The sequence below is a fragment of the Cervus elaphus genome, chromosome 11 (genome assembly GCF_910594005.1).
Source record: "Cervus elaphus chromosome 11, mCerEla1.1, whole genome shotgun sequence".
Taxonomy (NCBI): Eukaryota; Metazoa; Chordata; class Mammalia; order Artiodactyla; family Cervidae; genus Cervus; species Cervus elaphus.
Genome location: NC_057825.1, coordinates 16773187 through 16792252, shown reverse-complemented (window position 1 = coordinate 16792252; position 19066 = coordinate 16773187). Strand labels below are relative to the sequence as shown.

The 19066-nt window shown below is 44.7% G+C and overlaps 1 protein-coding gene across 1 annotated transcript; it reads right to left on the bottom strand.

Moving 5' to 3' along the window:
* Window positions 1–861: 861 nt before the first annotated feature.
* RSAD2 (radical S-adenosyl methionine domain containing 2) lies at window positions 862–18535 on the bottom strand. Its single transcript, XM_043917607.1, has 6 exons — window positions 18048–18535; window positions 14157–14318; window positions 9518–9747; window positions 7346–7495; window positions 5150–5182; window positions 862–3226 (listed from the first exon to the last, which is right to left on the bottom strand). The coding sequence occupies exons 1-6, from the start codon at window positions 18397–18399 to the stop codon at window positions 3062–3064; spliced, it is 1092 nt and encodes a 363-aa protein (XP_043773542.1). The 5' UTR covers window positions 18400–18535; the 3' UTR covers window positions 862–3061.
* Window positions 18536–19066: the final 531 nt, after the last annotated feature.

Here is a 19066-nt window from a genome sequence, read left to right as displayed (position 1 = left end):
GTCGCTCAGTTGTGTCGGAGTCTTTGTGACCCCATGGACTGTAGCCTATGAGGCTCCTCCATCCATGGAATTTTCCAGGCAAGAGTACTGGAGTGGGTTGCCATTTCCTTCTCCAGGGGATCTTCCCCACCCAGGGATAGAACCCGGGTCTCCCACATTGCAAGAAGACGCCTTTACCATCTCAGCCACCAGGGAAGCTCAGGAAGTGAGTACTTACAACTGAAGATTAAATGCAAGGACATGTCTGAGAAAATGCCCCATGTCCAAGAAGGGCCAGTCCAAGTCTGGAAGGTGTGAGGTGGGCGTTGGAGCTGGGGGTGTAGAACTCTCGACTTCAAGAGTTGGGAAGACATGGGAGGGGGGAGTCAGGCTGGGGGAGGAACAGAGGCAGGCCTGGCCTGAGGCATCTGAGGGGCGGGGACCGAGTGGGCAACTCAGAACCAGGTCCTCCGAGTGGCTCCACGCCACCTGGGACTCTGGGTGCCAGGCGCCCACTCTGCAGACTGTGGACCCTGTCATATTCAGAACAGTGGCTCTGCGACCATGTGTAACCTGGGCTGCTGCTATTCCTGCTGCCCGTCTGAGGAATTCATTCCTTCCAAAGGGATCAAGTTCAGGACACCAGGCCCCCGAGATGCTGGCTTTCATTTAAAACAGGAGGAGTACTTTCCCCAGTGGCTCTTCTCTGCTCCATCTTGTTGCCAGTGGGGCTGTCTGAAATGTGCTCATTAATTATTGGTAACTTTGTTGATTTTTACAGTGCACTTGCCTTTAGCAATGGTGGTTTGTAAAAGCCTGCAATTATTTTAAACACACACCAAGGAGAGACTTCATTACGTTGACCCACTGAGAATGAAGGTAGTATACGAAAATTACTTTATTTACAATATCTTACAAAACAACAGACCAGCAGACAAGAGCATCCCACACAGAGAAAAAATAAACATATATACATATATTTCCCTAAAACTAAGATGTCCGAAACACACTCAGGACAAAGTCTTAAAAGCTTATGGTGTGGGTAGCCTTCATCTAATCATGAGGAGTGAAATAGTCCTTTCAACAAGAGAGATGCCTGTGCAATGAATTACTTTCTGATAGAACCTCATGGAGAATTGTCCACCTGTTTTATATCATGATTCTCTTTCTTGATCGAAGAACTAGACTCCAAACACCAAATTGTCATAGAAGAGGAGCCAACATATCAGATGTTTCAGGTTCATACTTTGTACACCAGCATGCTGTTATTAATGTCCAGTCTTTCCAGGTTTCCTAAGACAAAATTCCATTCCTATTGTCACAACCTAACCAAGCAGTAATTGAAAGCACCACAAAAATACTTTCCTTTAAGACTTAAATGGAGATACCTCACTGAAATTACACTTTATTTTCCTAATAAAAAGAAATATGTCTCACAAAATGGACATAAATACTTAAAAACTGAAAATATAAAGCAAAATGTTACATAATCTAAGCTTGAAATTTACTCTAATGCTACTTCTCCAGCTAAAGAAAAATGAACACTTGAATATTTTAAACATTAGGACTTTGAAAATTCTGTCAGTGCATAAGGAAGTGGGTGGTGGTGTAAAAACAGCTGGGAAATGTATTTAAAATAGCTTATTTTTCATTTTTCTGTTTTTTTTTTATTTTTTGTTTTATTTTTTGTATTTTTAATTTTATTGTTTTTCTGTTTATATACATATTTTTTTCATTTTTCTCAAGTGTAATGTTTTACTTTATATTCTTTCTCTTTGGGGAAAGAGAAATGTAGTTTCCCTCAGGTTGAGAAAAATTCACTTCATATTTCATTTGAATCACAGTGACTTAACGTTTGAAGTAGTGATATCTTTTTTGAGGAAAAAAAACAATCACTTAAACCAAACTTTCAAAATCAGCAAGTCTTGAAAAAAAGATTCTGAAGTAGAATTTCTACATGGGGGCTTAACAGAATCAGGCAACATTTAGATGCCATCTAGTGGCCAAAAAGGCAGCTGGATTATTAATTAAAGAGTTCGAGCAAAAAATTGTCCGTGATTTTGCTTTTTTTAGAGCAATGATAGGAAATTATTACTTCCCAGGCAATGGGATAGTGAAGAGGTTACATGAATAAAGTTCACATGATATTTCCACGAGAAGAGGGTTTTGCTCCTTGACCCAATTCAAGTGACATTTTCCCTCGAGCTCTTTCTTAGCACCAAGAGAAGGCTCTGGAACTGTCTCACGTTGCCCTAGATTACATTCTTATTTCAAATGGTTCAGAGTTAAATGGGAAATAGTAGCTTTGTGCTGCAGCTTTATTCACAGGAAAGCCAGGTCCAGTCTCGGTCCCCTGCTCCACGGTCACCTGGTGCCTTTGCCAACGGGATCATGCCAATCCAGGAAACGGTCGCTTTCCAGTGATGTGCAGACAACCAAGCAAATCAACAGTGTCGTTGCCTGCAGGCTCAGAAGATCCACACGGCAACCCAAGCCCTGACCCTGTGTCAACTCTATCACGAAACGTAGAGCATACCTCAGTTTTGTTAAGAATCTTGGAGAACAAAGGGGAGATGGCTCACATTCCTGGAATAGTCAGTGTGGGCTACAGATTGTCTCTTTCTGGGTCTCACCAAAGCCTGATAAGATGAGCATTTCTTATTTTTTGAAATATGTATGGACTATTTCTCAACTTCTAGTTAAATATCCAAGGTTGCAATGATATAAAGGCTGAGAAGTAAAAAGCCTCCCCACAGGTGGAGAGACTTCCTAATTTTTCCAGATGGGAAAATAACTATCAACTGAAAGGACTAGGAAACACAGGAGTCACACTCAAACATTAAATGCAAAGTAAGCTAATTAACTAAGGTTAGTTGTCTTGTATGAGCTACAGATTTCAATTACCTAAGTTATTTGTATGTGTTCAGTTACCACAGACAACCAGATTCCACGTGCAACTGAAAATAGGATTTGGGGCCCCTGAGAAGTGCCCATCAGAAGGGGGCAGCCACGTACTGAGTCCCAAGGTGGTCCCCACAGGTGGGCAGAGGGTGGTTCAGCTTCCAGCTTCACCAGTCCAACTTCACCAGTCTAACTTCAGGTCTGCCTTGCTCCATACGTATTTCCCTCCTCGCTTTAGAAACATCTTCTCGTCAAAGCCACTGAATTTTATAGCTTCTTCTACACCCACATCCAAGATGGACTTGGAAGGATCCTTCCGCCCATTTCTACAGTTCAGGAAGCGCATCTAGGAAATTTAAGACCAAAGTTAGAATATTTCCATATAATTTTCCTATAAAACTCAACTAGGGAGATCAACTCAAAATGATTCTGGTTATTCCAATCATTCCAACAAATGTTTGTGGAGACCTATAAGCGAGATGCTCCCCTGGGGACAATGAGCCCATTGGACAGCATCTCTGCTCTCAACCAGCTCCCATCACCCACCTGAACACGTTAGGCCAGGTAAGTGCAGGATAACCAGAATTGTATACATGTACGTATCCCTCCATTGGAGAGTGGGGTTATCCGGAAAGGCTTCCAAAAGATGCTGACATCTGAGTTGTGTTTTGAAATTGTAAGCCGGAGAGAGTAGTATTGTTAATGCCCAGAAACAATACAGTGAGTTTGGGAAATTTCAGGTAAATGATATTGCTGGTGTGAAAACTGTGTGTGCACAAATAAGTGTAAAGAGTAATAAAATGTTCTTTTAAGAAAGGGAGAGAAAGTTGTATGAAGAGGCACTACAGAGCCAGGCAGGTCCCACATCAAGAAGTGTCACGTGCCCTATTGAGGGCCTTGGTGGTGGTGTTCACTCACTCAGCCTGTCTGACTCTTTGCTACCCCCATGGACTGTAGCCCGCCAAGCTCCTCTGTCCATGGGATTTCCCAGGCAGGAACACTGGAGTGGGTTGCCATTTCCTCCTCCAGGAGATCTTCCTGGATCAGGGATTGAACGCACATCTCCTGCATTGGCAGTCGGGTTCTTTACTACTGAGCCACAAGGGAAGTCCGAGAGTCTTGGTTTTTATCCTAAATTAAGCATCTTGGAGCAAGGAACCAGATCTTCATACCCTATGACCTACCATGGCACAGAGCATTTTTTAGTAATTCTTACCAAATCAAAATGCTCTTAAATTGCCAAAAGTAAATTTTGTTCCCACTCTGTTTATTCCAACTATGCAGATACCAGAGAATTTTTAAGGAGTGTTGGTCAAAATCCCCAGGTAGTAAGGATATTCCAAAAATAAATTCCGTTTGACTTTTCCTCTCTAACTTGAACCCATAAACTGGGCACTTGTGTTACCTTACCCCTCTGCTCTGTAAAGAAAGCTCATATTGGCAAAAAAGTGAATGACTATGAAGCGTCACTGATTAACTTGAAAATAATAAAGTGTCAAAAGTCACAGTAAGCATTTCTTGAAACACCAAATCCAACTTAAATATGGAAAAGCCACTGTTCTTGGAAATCATTTCTTAAAAACAGGTCTTTGAATGGAAGTATTTGTCCTGTGTTAGAAATACTTGCAAACATTTCTGAATTGGGACAAACACAGAAGAGACAGAGAGGGAAAGGGAGAAGTGATTTTTCAGTTTTGAGAATGCCGGGTTATCTTTTCCCTCGGAAGGCAGTGGCATAGGAATGTATCAGTGGCTTTAGGGGATTCTGCAACCTCTTCACCCCAAAGCTGACAGCTATCTGTTAGAGATAAGCCGGCAGGCATCTGGGGAATTAAAGGCAATAATGTGACTTGTGACATGTCCTTCCTGCAAAGAACACTTGGTGCCCCATGACCAGAGAAGCCAGCCAAAGATGGCATAACAGAGGGGTCTGCTTTGTGTGATGTCAGCTCCACACAACCTCCGTGGATTCATAGCCACAGGGAAGACGCCATGTAAGGGGCGGTGGGGGCGGGGGTGAGGGTGGTCGTGCAAACACCGGGACTGGGTTCAAGCCAATACCTGTCCAACACCTTAGCTCCAAGATGGACACAGTGAATGAAGCCAGGGCTCCATAATATTGATGCTAATTAGTGACAGTAAAACTAGGAAATGCTGGCTAAAAAGAATGAATATGGATTAAACGGTTATGCTGACTGTAACTCAACACTGGCCTTGCTGCTTAGCTAATTTTTAAGGGATCATTTTATGATGCTCTAGAAATACTCACATATTCATCCAGAATAAGGTAGGAATCTCTCATCTGCAAAGGAGAAATTACAGACAAATTTAGTTTCAGGCATATTTTTCAGTACGTACGCTCAGCTGTCTGCCTTACAACGTCGGTGTGTTTGTTTCGCCTTATCTCTGGAGTCACTATTCCTCAAATCTCCTGAGCGTCTTTGGATTCATCTCCACAAGGTAAGCCACCTGTGAGGGCCCCGCCCCACCCAGAATGCCCTCCACCTGGAATCTGTCTGTGTCCATTCAGATTCCAACAGATTCCAGCAAGCTGGCCTCTGCATCCTGCTGGAAGGGTCACAGGGCTCTCTGAAAGCACCTCTGACAAGGAAGCCCCCAGGCTAACTCTCCATGCCCTCCAGATCTTGGGGTGCCCCGTCCTGCACTGTTCAATGTTCCCTGTGTGTGTGACCTGCCTCGAATGGACCCCCTTTTCAGTGAATAAAGCAGAATCTCTTTAATGCTACTGCCTGTCTACTAAGTTGCTTCAGTCATGTCCGACTCTTTGCCACCCCATGGACTGTGGTCCTCCAGGCTCCTCTGTCTATGGGATTCTCCGGGCATGAATATTGGAATGGGTTGCCAGTTCTTTCTCCGGGGGATCTTCCCAACCCAGGGATTGAACCTGTGTCTCTTATGTCTCCTGGATTGGCAGGCGGGTTCTTTACCACCAGCGCCACCTGGGAAGCCCTTTAATGCTATTACCTGGGAGCTTACTGAGGACTTGAACATTGCTTATATTCCTTGTAACTAATGACACCTTTCAGAGGTATGTGGAGGGTGTATCTGTACTTCTATAGGAAGTTGTACCCTCCATATGTACCCACAGAGGTTGGGGTCTGCACATGTGTTTGTATAAAGGCCAGATTGTAAATATTTTTCAGTCTTGTAGGCCATTTGGTCTCTACGGCAACTTTAGTTCACCTCACTTTACCTCTGACATAGGTGAAGTCAGCCTAACCTTGCCTCTCACACAGCTGAGGTCAGCTAACTTTACCTCTGACGTGGGTGAAGTCAGTTAACCCTTTCTCTGATGTAGGTGAGGTCAGTTAATCCTGCCTCTGACATGGTGAGGTTAGTTAATCCTATGACTCAGGCCCCTGTGTTTCTGAAATGGGGGAGTGATTTCTGGCTTATGGCCCCTCTGTGAAGTACTCACCAACTATTAATAGTAATGCTTATTATAACATATTTTCTTTGATCACACATTAACTGCATAATTAAGACAACTTTTCAAAAGCCAAATACAGCAGTGTGGACATATGAGTATTCTCCTCTGTTCTCTGTCCTCTTTTTGAAAGCTGCTCTGACCCCATCTGGGGATTTTCTTATTCATGCTCTGGTCAACATGACTTAGGAGTCTAAAGCATAAGGAACAAGTCCTTGTTCTGGAATTTCCAATATGATATAAGCATGTGACGAGAGATTTTGCTGCATGTTTATTCTTTGGGGGAAGGTGGGGAAAGCTTTTGATTTTTAAATAGTTGAAAAATAACAAAACTACCTATTTTAGAAAAATTTAAAGTCCAAAGAGTTATTAAGGTAAACAAAAATGACTGATAATCCATTACCCCAAGACGACTGTGGGATGCGTACATACACATCCGTGCACACTAGGATTAAAGGTCGAATGGATTTTGCCTGTTGTTCTTTATTTGCACCCAATATCATATCATGCAAATTTATCCTGGTTTCCTAATGTTCTTTGAACTATGCTATTTAGTCAGTATAACATTCCATACTGACAACATGAGTTTACCTGTTCTCTGTATGTTGAGTATCAGACTACCTTCAATTTTTTTTTTTTCACTCCTTTCCTTAACACTGCAGGAACATAGCTTTGAACAAGAAGTTCTTTGGCTTCAGAGAACACTCTGATTATTTACTCTGTGGAAGCTCTGCAGTGTAGACGGGCTTTGGTTGACACGGTTTAATCTACAGGACATATGCATTTGTGCTAACAAGACATACCCACTGTTCTCACTGGAAACCTAAAGATTTAGTACAGCTTCTATATCTACCCTTAGACTCCTCCCCTCTCTCCACGAAATCCTCCCACATCCCAACATGGGCAGCCCTTGGTGGAGACACTTTTCTCTTTGGAGCTACCTGTGTGATGGGAAACAAAATGACGTTCACTTTCTATTAATACACTTTAATACACTTAGAAAGTTCACTTTCTAACCTTCTGGTTAGACTCGGGCACCAGGCAGGACACGTCCTTGTGGCGATCTAAGAAAGCTTCAAACTCCTCATCGCTGATCACGAACCGTTCCGCTTCTCTCAGAGCATCTTGTCCAGAATTCTCACCCTCAATTATGAGACACTGGAAGACCTGAAACACAAGGGCAGTGTTGGCCTCCTAAAGAGCTTTCCACTGCTTTCTGCCCCAAATTGCATTTCCCTCTGAACCAAGCTTCATCCCTCCCGAGCACAGAAAGTGAAAGTATTAGTCACTCAGTTGTGTCCAACTCTTTGCGACCCTGTGGACCGTAGCCCGCCAGGCTCTCTGTCCATGGAATTTTCCAGGCAAGAATACTGGAGTGGGTTGCCACTTCCTTCTCCAGGGGATCAACATTGGGTAATTGGGCATCTTTTACAAAATTAGAAACTTCAGCTGAAATCAATGTAAATTTATAGGAATATTTTATATATCTAGAAATCTCTAGTGTTCTGAAAAATAATCTTCATGAGATGAACAGAATTGGAATTCAAAAGTGGAGGAGAGGAACTCCTTTACTATTACTTTTGGGGGCATCTCTAGCCTTTGGGTTTGGAACATTAGCTAGTTACACTTATTGAGATGAACAGTTTTGGTTGAGGAATAGAAGTGATTTTTATGTATATATCTATGTTGTAGTTCTTTGATACAAAATAGTCAGGTTTATAATATGTGTGCTCAGTCACTCAGCTGTGTCCAACTCTTTGCAACCCTATGGACTGTAGCCCACCAAGCTCCTCTGTCCATGGGTTTCTCCAGGTAAGAATACTGGAGTGGGTTGTCATGCCCTCTTAACAGGGGATCTTCCTGACCCGGGAATCGAACCCACGTCGCCTGAATCTCCTGCATTGGCAGGCAGATTCTTTATCACTAGTACTACCTGGAAAGCCATTTACAATATGTCTGCCTATAAATTTTCAACTTTTTAGATCAGAATTTTATTGTTAGTATTTATACTGTGATATTTTTTAAAGTAGCTTTTAAACCTTTATGTAAAAATGCATATTGCTTTCTTACTACATTTTAGATTTAAAAGATGAAATATACCAGGTGAAATAGGCTTCCTAAAGTATTTAACAGTTTAATTTTGGGGTTCTCCCTTTAGGTTTCAAGCCATTATGTGCATGCATGCCTTCTAAGTTGCTTCAATCATGTCCAACTCTTCACGACCCCATGGACCATAGCCCGCCAGGCTCCTCTGTCCATGAGATTCTCCAGGCAAGAATACTGGAGTGGGTTGTCATTCCTTCTCCAGAGGATCTTCCAGACCTAGGGATTAAACCCAGGTCGCCTGCACTGCAGGTGGATTTTTTCCCATCTGAGTCAAGGAAGACTCATCTGCTAGAGAAGGAGTCAAATACTGCCTCCTACATGAAGTCTTCCTAGCTTTTTGGCAGAATTAAACCTTTCCCATCTCGCCTTCCCACTTTATCCCAGCAGACATAGCTTCATATTACATGAGTTTTCTTCCTCTCTTTTCCTTGCTAGAATTGAATTCTACATCCTATCTTCAGTTTCATTAGTCTAGGGACCAGCCACAGACTTTCATGGATTCCCACATGACAATGGCCAGGGCAGATTGTTAAGAACACATATTCAGGGGCTCCCTTGGTGGTCCAGTGGTTAAGAAACCTCCTTGCAATGCAAGGGACATGAGTTCGATCCCTGAACCAGGAAGATCCCACATGCCTCAAGGGCTGCTAAGCCCATTCACCACAACTACAGAGCGAGTCCACATGCTGCTGACTACTGAAGTCTAAAGCCTGTGCTCTGAAGCGAGAGAAGCCACCATAATGAGAAACTCACGAACTGCACCTAGAGAGTAGCCCCTCATCGCTGCAATTACAAAAACGTTCACATGACAGTGAAGACCCAGCACAGTCAAAAATAAATAAATCTTTACACCCCCCCAAAAAAAGACATATTCACACAAGTCCTCCTGCTAATCTGTTTCAGGACAGTGCGTATGGGATGAGTCCCCAGAAGCTGATTCTAAGTCTAGCAGAAAGAAGGACCAAACCCAGCTGGCTCTCTGAGTCCAGAGTTCTCTGTAGCCTTATCATTTTTGGTGTCCCTGCAGCAAATCTCTCCTGAATGTTCACTTCATTACTATCACAAAAGCAATGCGGTTTGTACCTTCCAGCGGACAGGGTTCAGTGCATTTATCTGTTCCTTCATATCCTCGTCCACATTGAATCGATTGATGACTGAGTTTATCTTGAAGGCCACTCTGTATTCCTTACACCATGTCCTCAGTTTCTGGAGATTTTCCACGTGGTTCTTCTTTCCTTGACCACGGCCGATAAGGACATTGACCTGCTCATCAAAGCTGTCACAGGAGATGGCGAGAATGTCCAAATATTCACCTGAAGGAAAACGATCACTGTTAGGCTTTTCCATCCAAGGATGAGAACTTATGTTAAGCTTTTCCATCCAAAGATGAAAGCATAGGATTTGGGGCTTCCCTGGTGACTCACTGGGAAAGAATCTGCCTGCCAACGCAGGAGACACAGGCTCACTCCCTGATCTAGGAAGATGCCCACACGCCTCAGAGCAACCAAGCCTGAGTACCACTACTGAGCTTGGGCTCCAAGCCCGGGAGCCACAGCAACAGAAGCCCACGCGCCCCTGAGCCTGTCTTCGCAGCACGAGAAGCCACAGTGATGAGAAGCCTGTGCACTACAAGAAAGAGTAGCCTCTGGTGCCCAAAGCTAGAGAAAAGCCCACACAGCAGGGACGTCAGCACAGTCAAAAATAAAGAAACAAAATCATATAAAAAACAGCATAGGCTTTCAAGCCAAAGGTGGAGAACTGGAGCCTTATGGACCACAGAAGTTGGCAAAAACACTTTGTTTGTTCCTCCAGACATTTAAAAATGTTACAAGAGCTAAATCTGACTACATGTCAGCTCTGTGTCTTTTACTTTAACCTTTGCTTCCCTTTGCTATTGTTCACTAAAAGAATACTGTCCATACACAATGGCCAGCCCGGGAGAACCCTGCCCCTCTGCCTGAATGTTAAAGCAAAATGCCTTTGTTCAGGGAAACACCCTGACCCTGTCCGCCTGCAAGAGAAAAGAAATATACACATCCCTTCCCTGAGGGCCATTGCAGGAACAATTGCAAAACCTGGGGTCTTTTTACTTTATTTCTCATCTCATCCAGACCCCAGCGAGAAGGTTATTTTGAGACAGTCTGCCATCTGATCCTTCTGCCAGCTTTTGGAGTCAAGTCCTTATTCCTTGTCTCAACACCTCCTCTCCCAATTTAAGGCCTGTTGTGTGGCGAGCCGAGCAAGCTTGGACTTGGTAACAAAAATATTTCACGCTGTTTTTAAATACTTTATTTGGGAAATTTAACATAGTCATTAAAAAGAATGAAATAATGCCACCGCAGCAACATGGATGGACCAAGAAATTGTCATACTGAGTGAAATCAGGCAGAGAAAGAGAAATATGGAATGATAAGGCAGCAGAATCTTAAAAAATGATACACATGAACTTTTTTACAAAATGGAAACAGACTCACAGACTTAGAGAATGAATGCATGATCACCAGGAGGGAGCAGGGCAGTGACAGCCTCAGGTCTGTGACTGACAAAGAGAAAGCACTTGGGACTGACCTAGACACCCTGCTATGTTTAAAACAGACAACCACCAAGGACCTACTAGGTAGCACAGGGAACTCTGCTCAATACTCTATAATAAGCTAGATGGGAAAAAGAATTTGAGAAAGAATAGATTTATGTATAACTAAATTGGAAGAGGAAATGGCAACCCACTCCAGTATTCTTGCCTGGGAAATTCCATGGACAGAGGAGCTTGACCGGCTATATAGTCCATGGGGTTGCAAAGAGTCTGACACGCCTGAGCGACTGAACACATGGCACATACTCTAACACAAAATAAAAGGTGTAAAAAACAGAGTGTAGATTTAGGACGTATCTTTAATAATTTGAGCATATGGCAACACCGACCCTGATCTCTGATACAGGATAAAAATCTGGCTTTTCACAATTGGCTGTCAAAGTGTCTGCTATGAATAGTCCTTGCACTTTCTTGTTGTCTCCCTACCCCAGTGATCTTTTTTCTTTGCTGTTTTTCAGTCACTAAGTCATGTCTGACTCTTTGTGACCCCATGGACTGCAGCATGCCAGGCTCTCCTGTCCGCCACTAACTCCAGGAGTTTGGTCAAATTCATGTCCATTGAGTTAGTGATGCTATCTAACCATCTCATCTTCTGCCCCCCACTTCTCCTCCTGCCTTCAGTCTTTCCCAGCATCAGGGTCTTTTCCAATGAGTCGACTCTTTGCATCAGGTGGTCAAAGTATTGGACCTTCAGAGTCATCCTTTTTCTTATGCACTTCCAAATTCGCTGCTTTGCACTGCCTCTCCAGACCAGCCTCTGAGCTTTTGCCCTAAGTGCAACACTGCTGGTGGTCCTTACTCCGCACACCACACGTCTTGGAGGGAACACACTGCCCAGGACACAGCCAGCAAACCCAACTCAGTCTCCTGTGCTCACAGGGCTCCCCAACCCTGCCTATCTCTCTAAATCCAGTCCCCAAAGCTTACTTTTGAATTTCTGACGCTCACCTTTGACTGAGTGACTCCCTTCATGGTGTTTTGTTGCTGACTCGTGGCCCTATGCTCCTGCTGTTAACCTTTCCCAGATGGGAAGTACAACCCTCCCCCACACCCTGCCCTCCCCTCCCCCATGTCCATGTTTCTTCATCGTCTAGGAAAGAGGGTTTCATCAGAGATCCCCGTGAACATCCTCAACACATCGTACATGCAACTACCCTTTGAATGATTTCAGGACTCAAACATCTCACAGAAAGCAAGCACAGAGCATTTTACCGGAAGAGCCAAATCAGAACTGTTTACTAAAATGATAGTAGGGCTGTGCTGACCTAAGTGGGACAGAAATCCAAAAGAGGGGATGCATGTAAACAAACAGCTGATTCACTCTGCCGTGCAGCAGAAACTAACACAATATGGTAAAGAAGCTATACTCCAATAAGAATTAATTTTAAAAAACTGTTCAAAAACAAAATAAAAAGACTAAATAAAGAAACAAAATAAATAAAATAAAATGTAATGATAGCTAACGTTTTTCAAATGCTTCCTAAATTCCAGGTACTGCTCTAAGAATATTAATAAGTGTAAGTGTTAGTCGCTCAGTCATGCCTGACTCTTTGCAACCCCATGGACTGCAGCCCACCAGGCTCCTGTGCCCACAAGATTTTCCAGGCAAGGATACTGGAGTCAGTTGCCATTTCCTTCTCCAAGAATATTAATATCTATGTAAAAATTAGCATTGAGGGACCTCCACAGTCTTAGGCTTCTCTGGTGGCTGAGTGGTAAAGAATCCACCTGCCAATGCAGGAGACACAGGTTTGATCCCTGAGTCAGGAAGAGCCCCTGGAGAAGGAAATGGCAACCCACTCCAGTATTTTTGCCTGGAGAATCCCATGGACAGAGGAGCCTGGCAGGTTACTATCCATGGGGTCACAAAAGAGTAGGACATGACTTAGTGACAAAATATCAACAGTCTTAGGACCAGGGGTTTGTAACCCTGATTGCAGAGTGGAATCCCTTTGGAGCACCCCAAGTTGGAATGTCCACACACCACAAGGCTCTGAAATAAATAGTCTGGAGGCCAGTCCCAGCAGAGGTGTCTTATTTAAAGTTCTGGGCATACACACTGAGGAAACCAGATCTGAAAGAGACACGTGCACCCCAATGTTCATCGCAGCACTGTTTATATAGCCAGGACATGGAAGCAACCTAGATGCCCATCAGCAGATGAATGGATAAGGAAGCTCTGGTACATATACACCATGGAATATTACTCAGCCATTAAAAAGAATTCATTTGAATCAGTTCTAATGAGATGCATGAAACTGGAGCCCATTATACAGAGTGAAGTAAGCCAGAAAGATAAAGAACATTACAGCATACTAACACATATATATGGAATTTAGAAAGATGGTAACAATAACCCTATATGCAAAACAGAAAAAGAGACACAGAAGTACAGAACAGACTTTTGAACTCTGTGGGAGAAGGTGAGGGTGGGATGTTTTGAAAGAACAGCATGTATATTATCTATGGTGAAACAGATCACCAGCCCAGGTGGGATGCATGAAACAAGTTCTCAGGCCTGGTGCACTGGGAAGACCCAGAGGAATCGGGTGGAGAGGGAGGTGGGAGGGGGGATCGGGATGGGGAATACGTGTAAATCTATGGCTGATTCATATCAATGTATGACAAAACCCACTGAAATGTTGTAAAGTAATTAGCCTCCAACTAATAAAATATAAAATAAATAAAATAAAATAAAGTTCCTCAGTAGCCAAATACATAGTCAGAGGGGAGAATGACTGTTTTAGTCCAACCCCTCAATTTATACAGGAGACTACTAAAATAGAGTCATTTCCACAAATACTGTAAAAATTGAACATAAACAGGAAACAATAAGGTCAGGGTTTGCAAAACTGTCCACAGTGTTCATCTTCCCCACTAATGACTCAACTAAAGCTACTTTGATAACGGACAGCATCTGCTGCTGGGTCCTGCTATCTGCTCTGCCATACTTGTTTACAAGAGCCCTACCGAAACTCAGCGTGCAGCCTGAAGAGAGATTAGCACAAGCATACTTGCTTTTTTCTCCCTTCAGATCCCCAGCAGGCCAGGCCGGAGGCCCAGGGTGGAAGGAAGCACAGTGACAGGCAGTGATAGAGGCTAGAGTCACATGCGGTGGGGGCTGCTCACCGTACTTCTGGAACCAGCTCTCGCGGATCAGGCTCCCGTTGCTGACGATGCTGACGCTGGGCAGCTGCAGCTCCTGCTTACAGAACTTCACCAGGCTGCCCAGGTACTCGCCTCGGTCCTGGAGGAACGGCTCCCCACCTGAGAAGTTGATCTTCTCCATACCTGGGACAGACAGCACATGGATTTTCCTTCTGTTTTAGCACTTCATCAACATGTTATCATTTTAATGTGTGTTTTCTCAAGGTAATAGAATGAGACTGGAGAGAAATGGCAAATAGATAGGGAAACAGTGAGAGACTTTATTTTTGGGGGGCTCCAAAATCACTGCAGATGGTGACTGCAGCTATGAAATTAAAAGACGCTTGCTCCTTGGAAGAAAAGTTATGACCAACATAGACAGCATATTAAAAAGCAGAGATGTTATTTTGCCAACAAAGGTTGGTCTAGTCAAGGCTATGGTTTTTCCAATAGTCATGTACGGATGTGAGATTTGGACTATAAAGAAAGCTGAGTGCCAAAGAATTGATGCTTTTGAACTGTGGTGTTGGAGAAGACTCTTTAGAGTCCCTTGCACGGCAAGGAGATCCAACCAGTACATCCTAAAGGGAATCAGTCTTGTATATTCATCGGAAGGACTGATGCTGAAGCTGAAACTCCAATACTTTGGTCACCTTATACGAAGAACTGACTCATTGGAAAAGACCCTGATGCTGGGAAAGATAGAATGCGGGAGGAGAAGGGCATGACAGAGAATGAGATGGTTGGATGTCATCACCGACTCAGTGGACATGAGTTTGAGTAAACTCCTGGAGTTGGTGATGGACAGGGAGGCCTGGCGTGCTGCAGTTCATGGGGTCGCAAAGAGACGGACACGACTGAATGAATGAATTGAACTCAACAGAGAGAAATAAAGCTAAGACACAGGTCCAAGCTCCAAAGCCTTTGATTTTTCTAAAGTGAGGTTGCCACCCATCCTGGCTTTCCCAGGACAGTCCTGGTTTAAGGAGACCACATCTCATCAGTTGTTCTTCCCAGCACCCTGTTTTGCTCTCAAATGTTTCTGCAGTGGGAGAGTGATAAATTATATCATCTCACTCTTCATAAGCTAACATGCTAGAAGGCAGCTTGTGTGACAAACATTATTATTCCAAGTAAAATATTGTTCCCTAAAAGTGTGATTAAACAGGGACAGATAACTGGGGAAAGTGAAACAGTGTGTTGGCCAGCGGTGTAGCCTGTGATGAGTTTGAGGAGCAGGTCAGAGGGATGAGTGAACAAGAAGACTGAAGGAACAAGATGTAGAGATGCAGGTAAGAGCTTAGAAAAGGAGTCATTCCTTTACAGTGGTGGCAACACACAGTCCATCCTGTCACAGCTCAGGTCAAGAGCTGTGACGATGCTCATATGGCTGCGTTCTATTCAACCTGCTATGTAAAAGTCAGAGGAGTGAATAATATATTTTGGAAGCATCTTCATCCAGAGTGGTGGTGATTTAGTTGCTTCAGTCATGTCTGACTCTTATGACCTCATGGACTGTAGCCTGCCAGGCTCCTTCATCCATGGGATTCTCTAAGCAAGAACACTGGAGTGGGTTGCCATTTCCTTCTCCAGGGGATCTTCCTGACCCAGGAATCAAACCTGGGTTTCCTGCATTGCAGGCAAATTCTTTACCAACTGAGCTATGAAGGAAGCTACTTCATCCAGTGTAGCAATTTTAATTTTAAATGTAATGTATATTTACATTTATTTTCTGAATTTAAATTTAAAAGTAAATTTAAATTTAAATAGTCACCAAAATAGATTTTCCTTCATTTACCAGAAATTTAACTTATAGGACATGCCATCCATACTATTAGTACAATATGTACTAATTATAACTATAATAGTTTATGCTCTATTAAAAACACAAGAGCATTCATTTATTTGTGCCTTGTAGAAACTTTGTAAGATTGATATCTTACATCGAAACGTTTATATTATCTAGGATGAAACAGATCACCAGCCCAGGTTGGGTGCATGAGGCAAGTGCTCGGGCCTGGTGCATTGGGAAGACCCAGAGGGATTGGATAGAGAGGGAGGTGGGAGGGGGGATTGGGATGAGGAATACATGTAAATCCATGGCTGATTCATGTCAATGTATGACAAAACCACTACAATATTGTAAAGTAATTAGCCTCCAACTAATAAAAATAAGTGAAAAAAAAAGGCCTATACAAAAAAAAAAAAAAGTGTCTATCAGAGGTTGAATGGATAAAGAAGATATGGTATATATAAACCAAATGGAATACTACTCAGCAATAAAAAAGAATGAAAATTCTGCCATTTGCAGCCTCATGGGTGGATTTGGAGGGCATTGTGCTATGTGCTTAGTTGCTCAGTCATGTCTGACTCTACGACCGCATGGATTTTGGCCTGCCAGGCTCCTCTGTCCATGGGATTCTCCAGGCATGAATACTGGAGTGGGTTGCCATTCCCTTCTCCAGGGGATCTTCCTGACCCAGGGATCAAACCCCAGCTTCTTGGGTTTCCTGAATTGGCAGGTGGGTTCTTTACCACTAGTGCCACCTGGGAAGGTATCTTGCATGAAGAGGACCAGGAATAATTCTAAGGCACTTTGAAAGTTCACTAACAGGGCCTGGGGTGACTGGCATTCCAGAAAGAGGGGACAGTGTGATCAGGGTCCACGAGGAAGGTGTTGGGGGAGAATTGTGTCACGTGATGTGCCCATAACCTGCGGTCCTTCAGAAAATGGGGTGAAGATGGCAACATGGTGCTTGAAGCCTGTGCTCGCAAGTTTGGGCTTGGAAGCCAGGCAAGAAAGTTCAGTAGGGGGAATTATGCATCTGACATATATTTCCGTACGATCACGTGCTTTCCGTGGGGACACGGGGACAATGAGATGAACTGCAACAGTCCTGGTGAGAAATACCAAGATGCTGAACTAGACGCCACTGGGAATGGCAGCAAGGTGGGTCAGGCGCTGGATGAGCTGCGGATGACCGGGCAGACATGTGGGGAGTGAAATACGTCAGATCCAGTAAAGGTCAGGTGCACGTTCTCAGCACATAAAGTGCCAAATCAGGCAAGGCTGGTGTCAGAATAGGAGCTAGTGGTTACCCCGGGCAGGAAGGGCAGGGGCTGAAGGCGGCAGGAGCTATAGGCACCCTGCTGATCTCTGTGCAGATTTGCCTGCTGTTTATCGGGATGTGGTCACTGTGACGTTCAGGATGTGTGCAAGCCGGGGCAAATGCGTGTTATACGTCTGCAGCAGAGTTAAGCAAGTTGAGAAAGAAGCTGGTGATATGGCTGAGGTTGCTGGCTTAGGAGGTGCTCTAGGGAAGACAGGAGGATGGGAGAGGAGGAGAAGGAGGACAGATCACCTTAGACCTGGACCGGCTGGGCTCTCTCTGAGATGCCTGCCTCTTACTGATGCGGTGACACTCAGTGAGCAAGTCTCCAGAGCAAAAGCATTGCCTTACTTGAATCGTACACAGCATCTCTAAATATTTATGATAAGAGCACGTGAATACTCCCAAACAACAAACCCAAACATTTTGTCGGCAGCTCTCATCAGCTGTCTCTGGGGAACTCAGTCCATGAACTCAGAGAGCAGCACAACTTCCCAACCTGCCTCCTTCCCCACGCTGCTCGCTTAGAAGAAGCTGTAATGCTTCGCTTCCCCATGCCAGCCCACGCTGCAGGTTGGGAAGATCTCGGTACCCATCCACAGCTCGCCCCGACCTCCTCTGGCCGGAGTGCATCCCCGCTGTGTCCTGGGAAGGACTGAGGTCCTGGGGGACCTCTCAGGCTGGGGCTGCCCCCCGCCCCCACCTCTTCGCCCTTCTCAAAGTGGCAGAGCACCTGGGGGCTTTCCTAGGTCTGGGGACTGACCTGCTTCTTTCAGCATCAGCAGACCTCTCTTGGCCTCCTCCAGCGGCAGCACGAAGGACGTTTTGGCTGTGTGGAAGCAGAAGCCGCACTTGTAGTTGCATTGGCGGGTGAAGTGGTAATTGACGCTGGTGGGGGTGGTGGGCAGGTCGCCGCCTCCCTCTCCCTCTGCCCTGCCAGGCTCCCCTGCTTCCCTCCTGCCCTGGAGCTGCCGGCTCCTCTCAGCCCCTGTCAGCCAAGATGCTGCCTGGAGCTGGAGGAACAGGGGCCCCAGGCTGCTCCACACGGAGCCCAGGGGCTGCAGGAAGGCGCTCAGCAGCTTGAGAGCGAACACGATGGGTACCAGCATCCACATGGTGGCAGGCGTCCTGAGGCTCAGCTGTGTTGGCAGGTACCCTGAGGCTGCGTTGCAGCCGCAGGCTGGCTTTTATACATGCCTGGCAACCTGTCACATGGAAGGAGGGACACACCTTTCTTGACTAACGCTTAGCTGAAGGCTAAGTTTCGATTTCCTTCTTCGTGAAAATGAAAGTTGGAACAGGGCCAAGACTGAAGTCTCAGGAGTAGGACCAACATCTGTTTTTCTCTGCCCCATGGCTCGGCTCCGTCTCCTGGAATCAGTAATAATTCAGACTGGATGTAGATGGACATGCTGCTCTTGAATCTCTATTTGGATCCAGCAGGTAGTGATAGAACTAGGCAGAGACATAACCACCTCTGCAGCTGCTGCATTACTAGTGGAGGACATAAACTGTAGAAGCATCTGCCCCAGTGCCCTTTGCTTGCAGGGCTCAGCAAGAGTTTGTCTGGAGAGGAGAGCCAAACAGTGAAGAGTGATGGCCTGGTGGACGATGAGAGCAGATTCTATCACCTCAGGACCCCTTTCAGATCTCAGTCGAAATGCATAGGCACATAAAGACATTAATGCCTGAATCTTCCTTTAGTGACTCTTCTTAAAGCATGCATTTTCACATGGCAAAATGTTTCAAATGTTGAAATTCAGCCATTTATCTTTTCCTGCA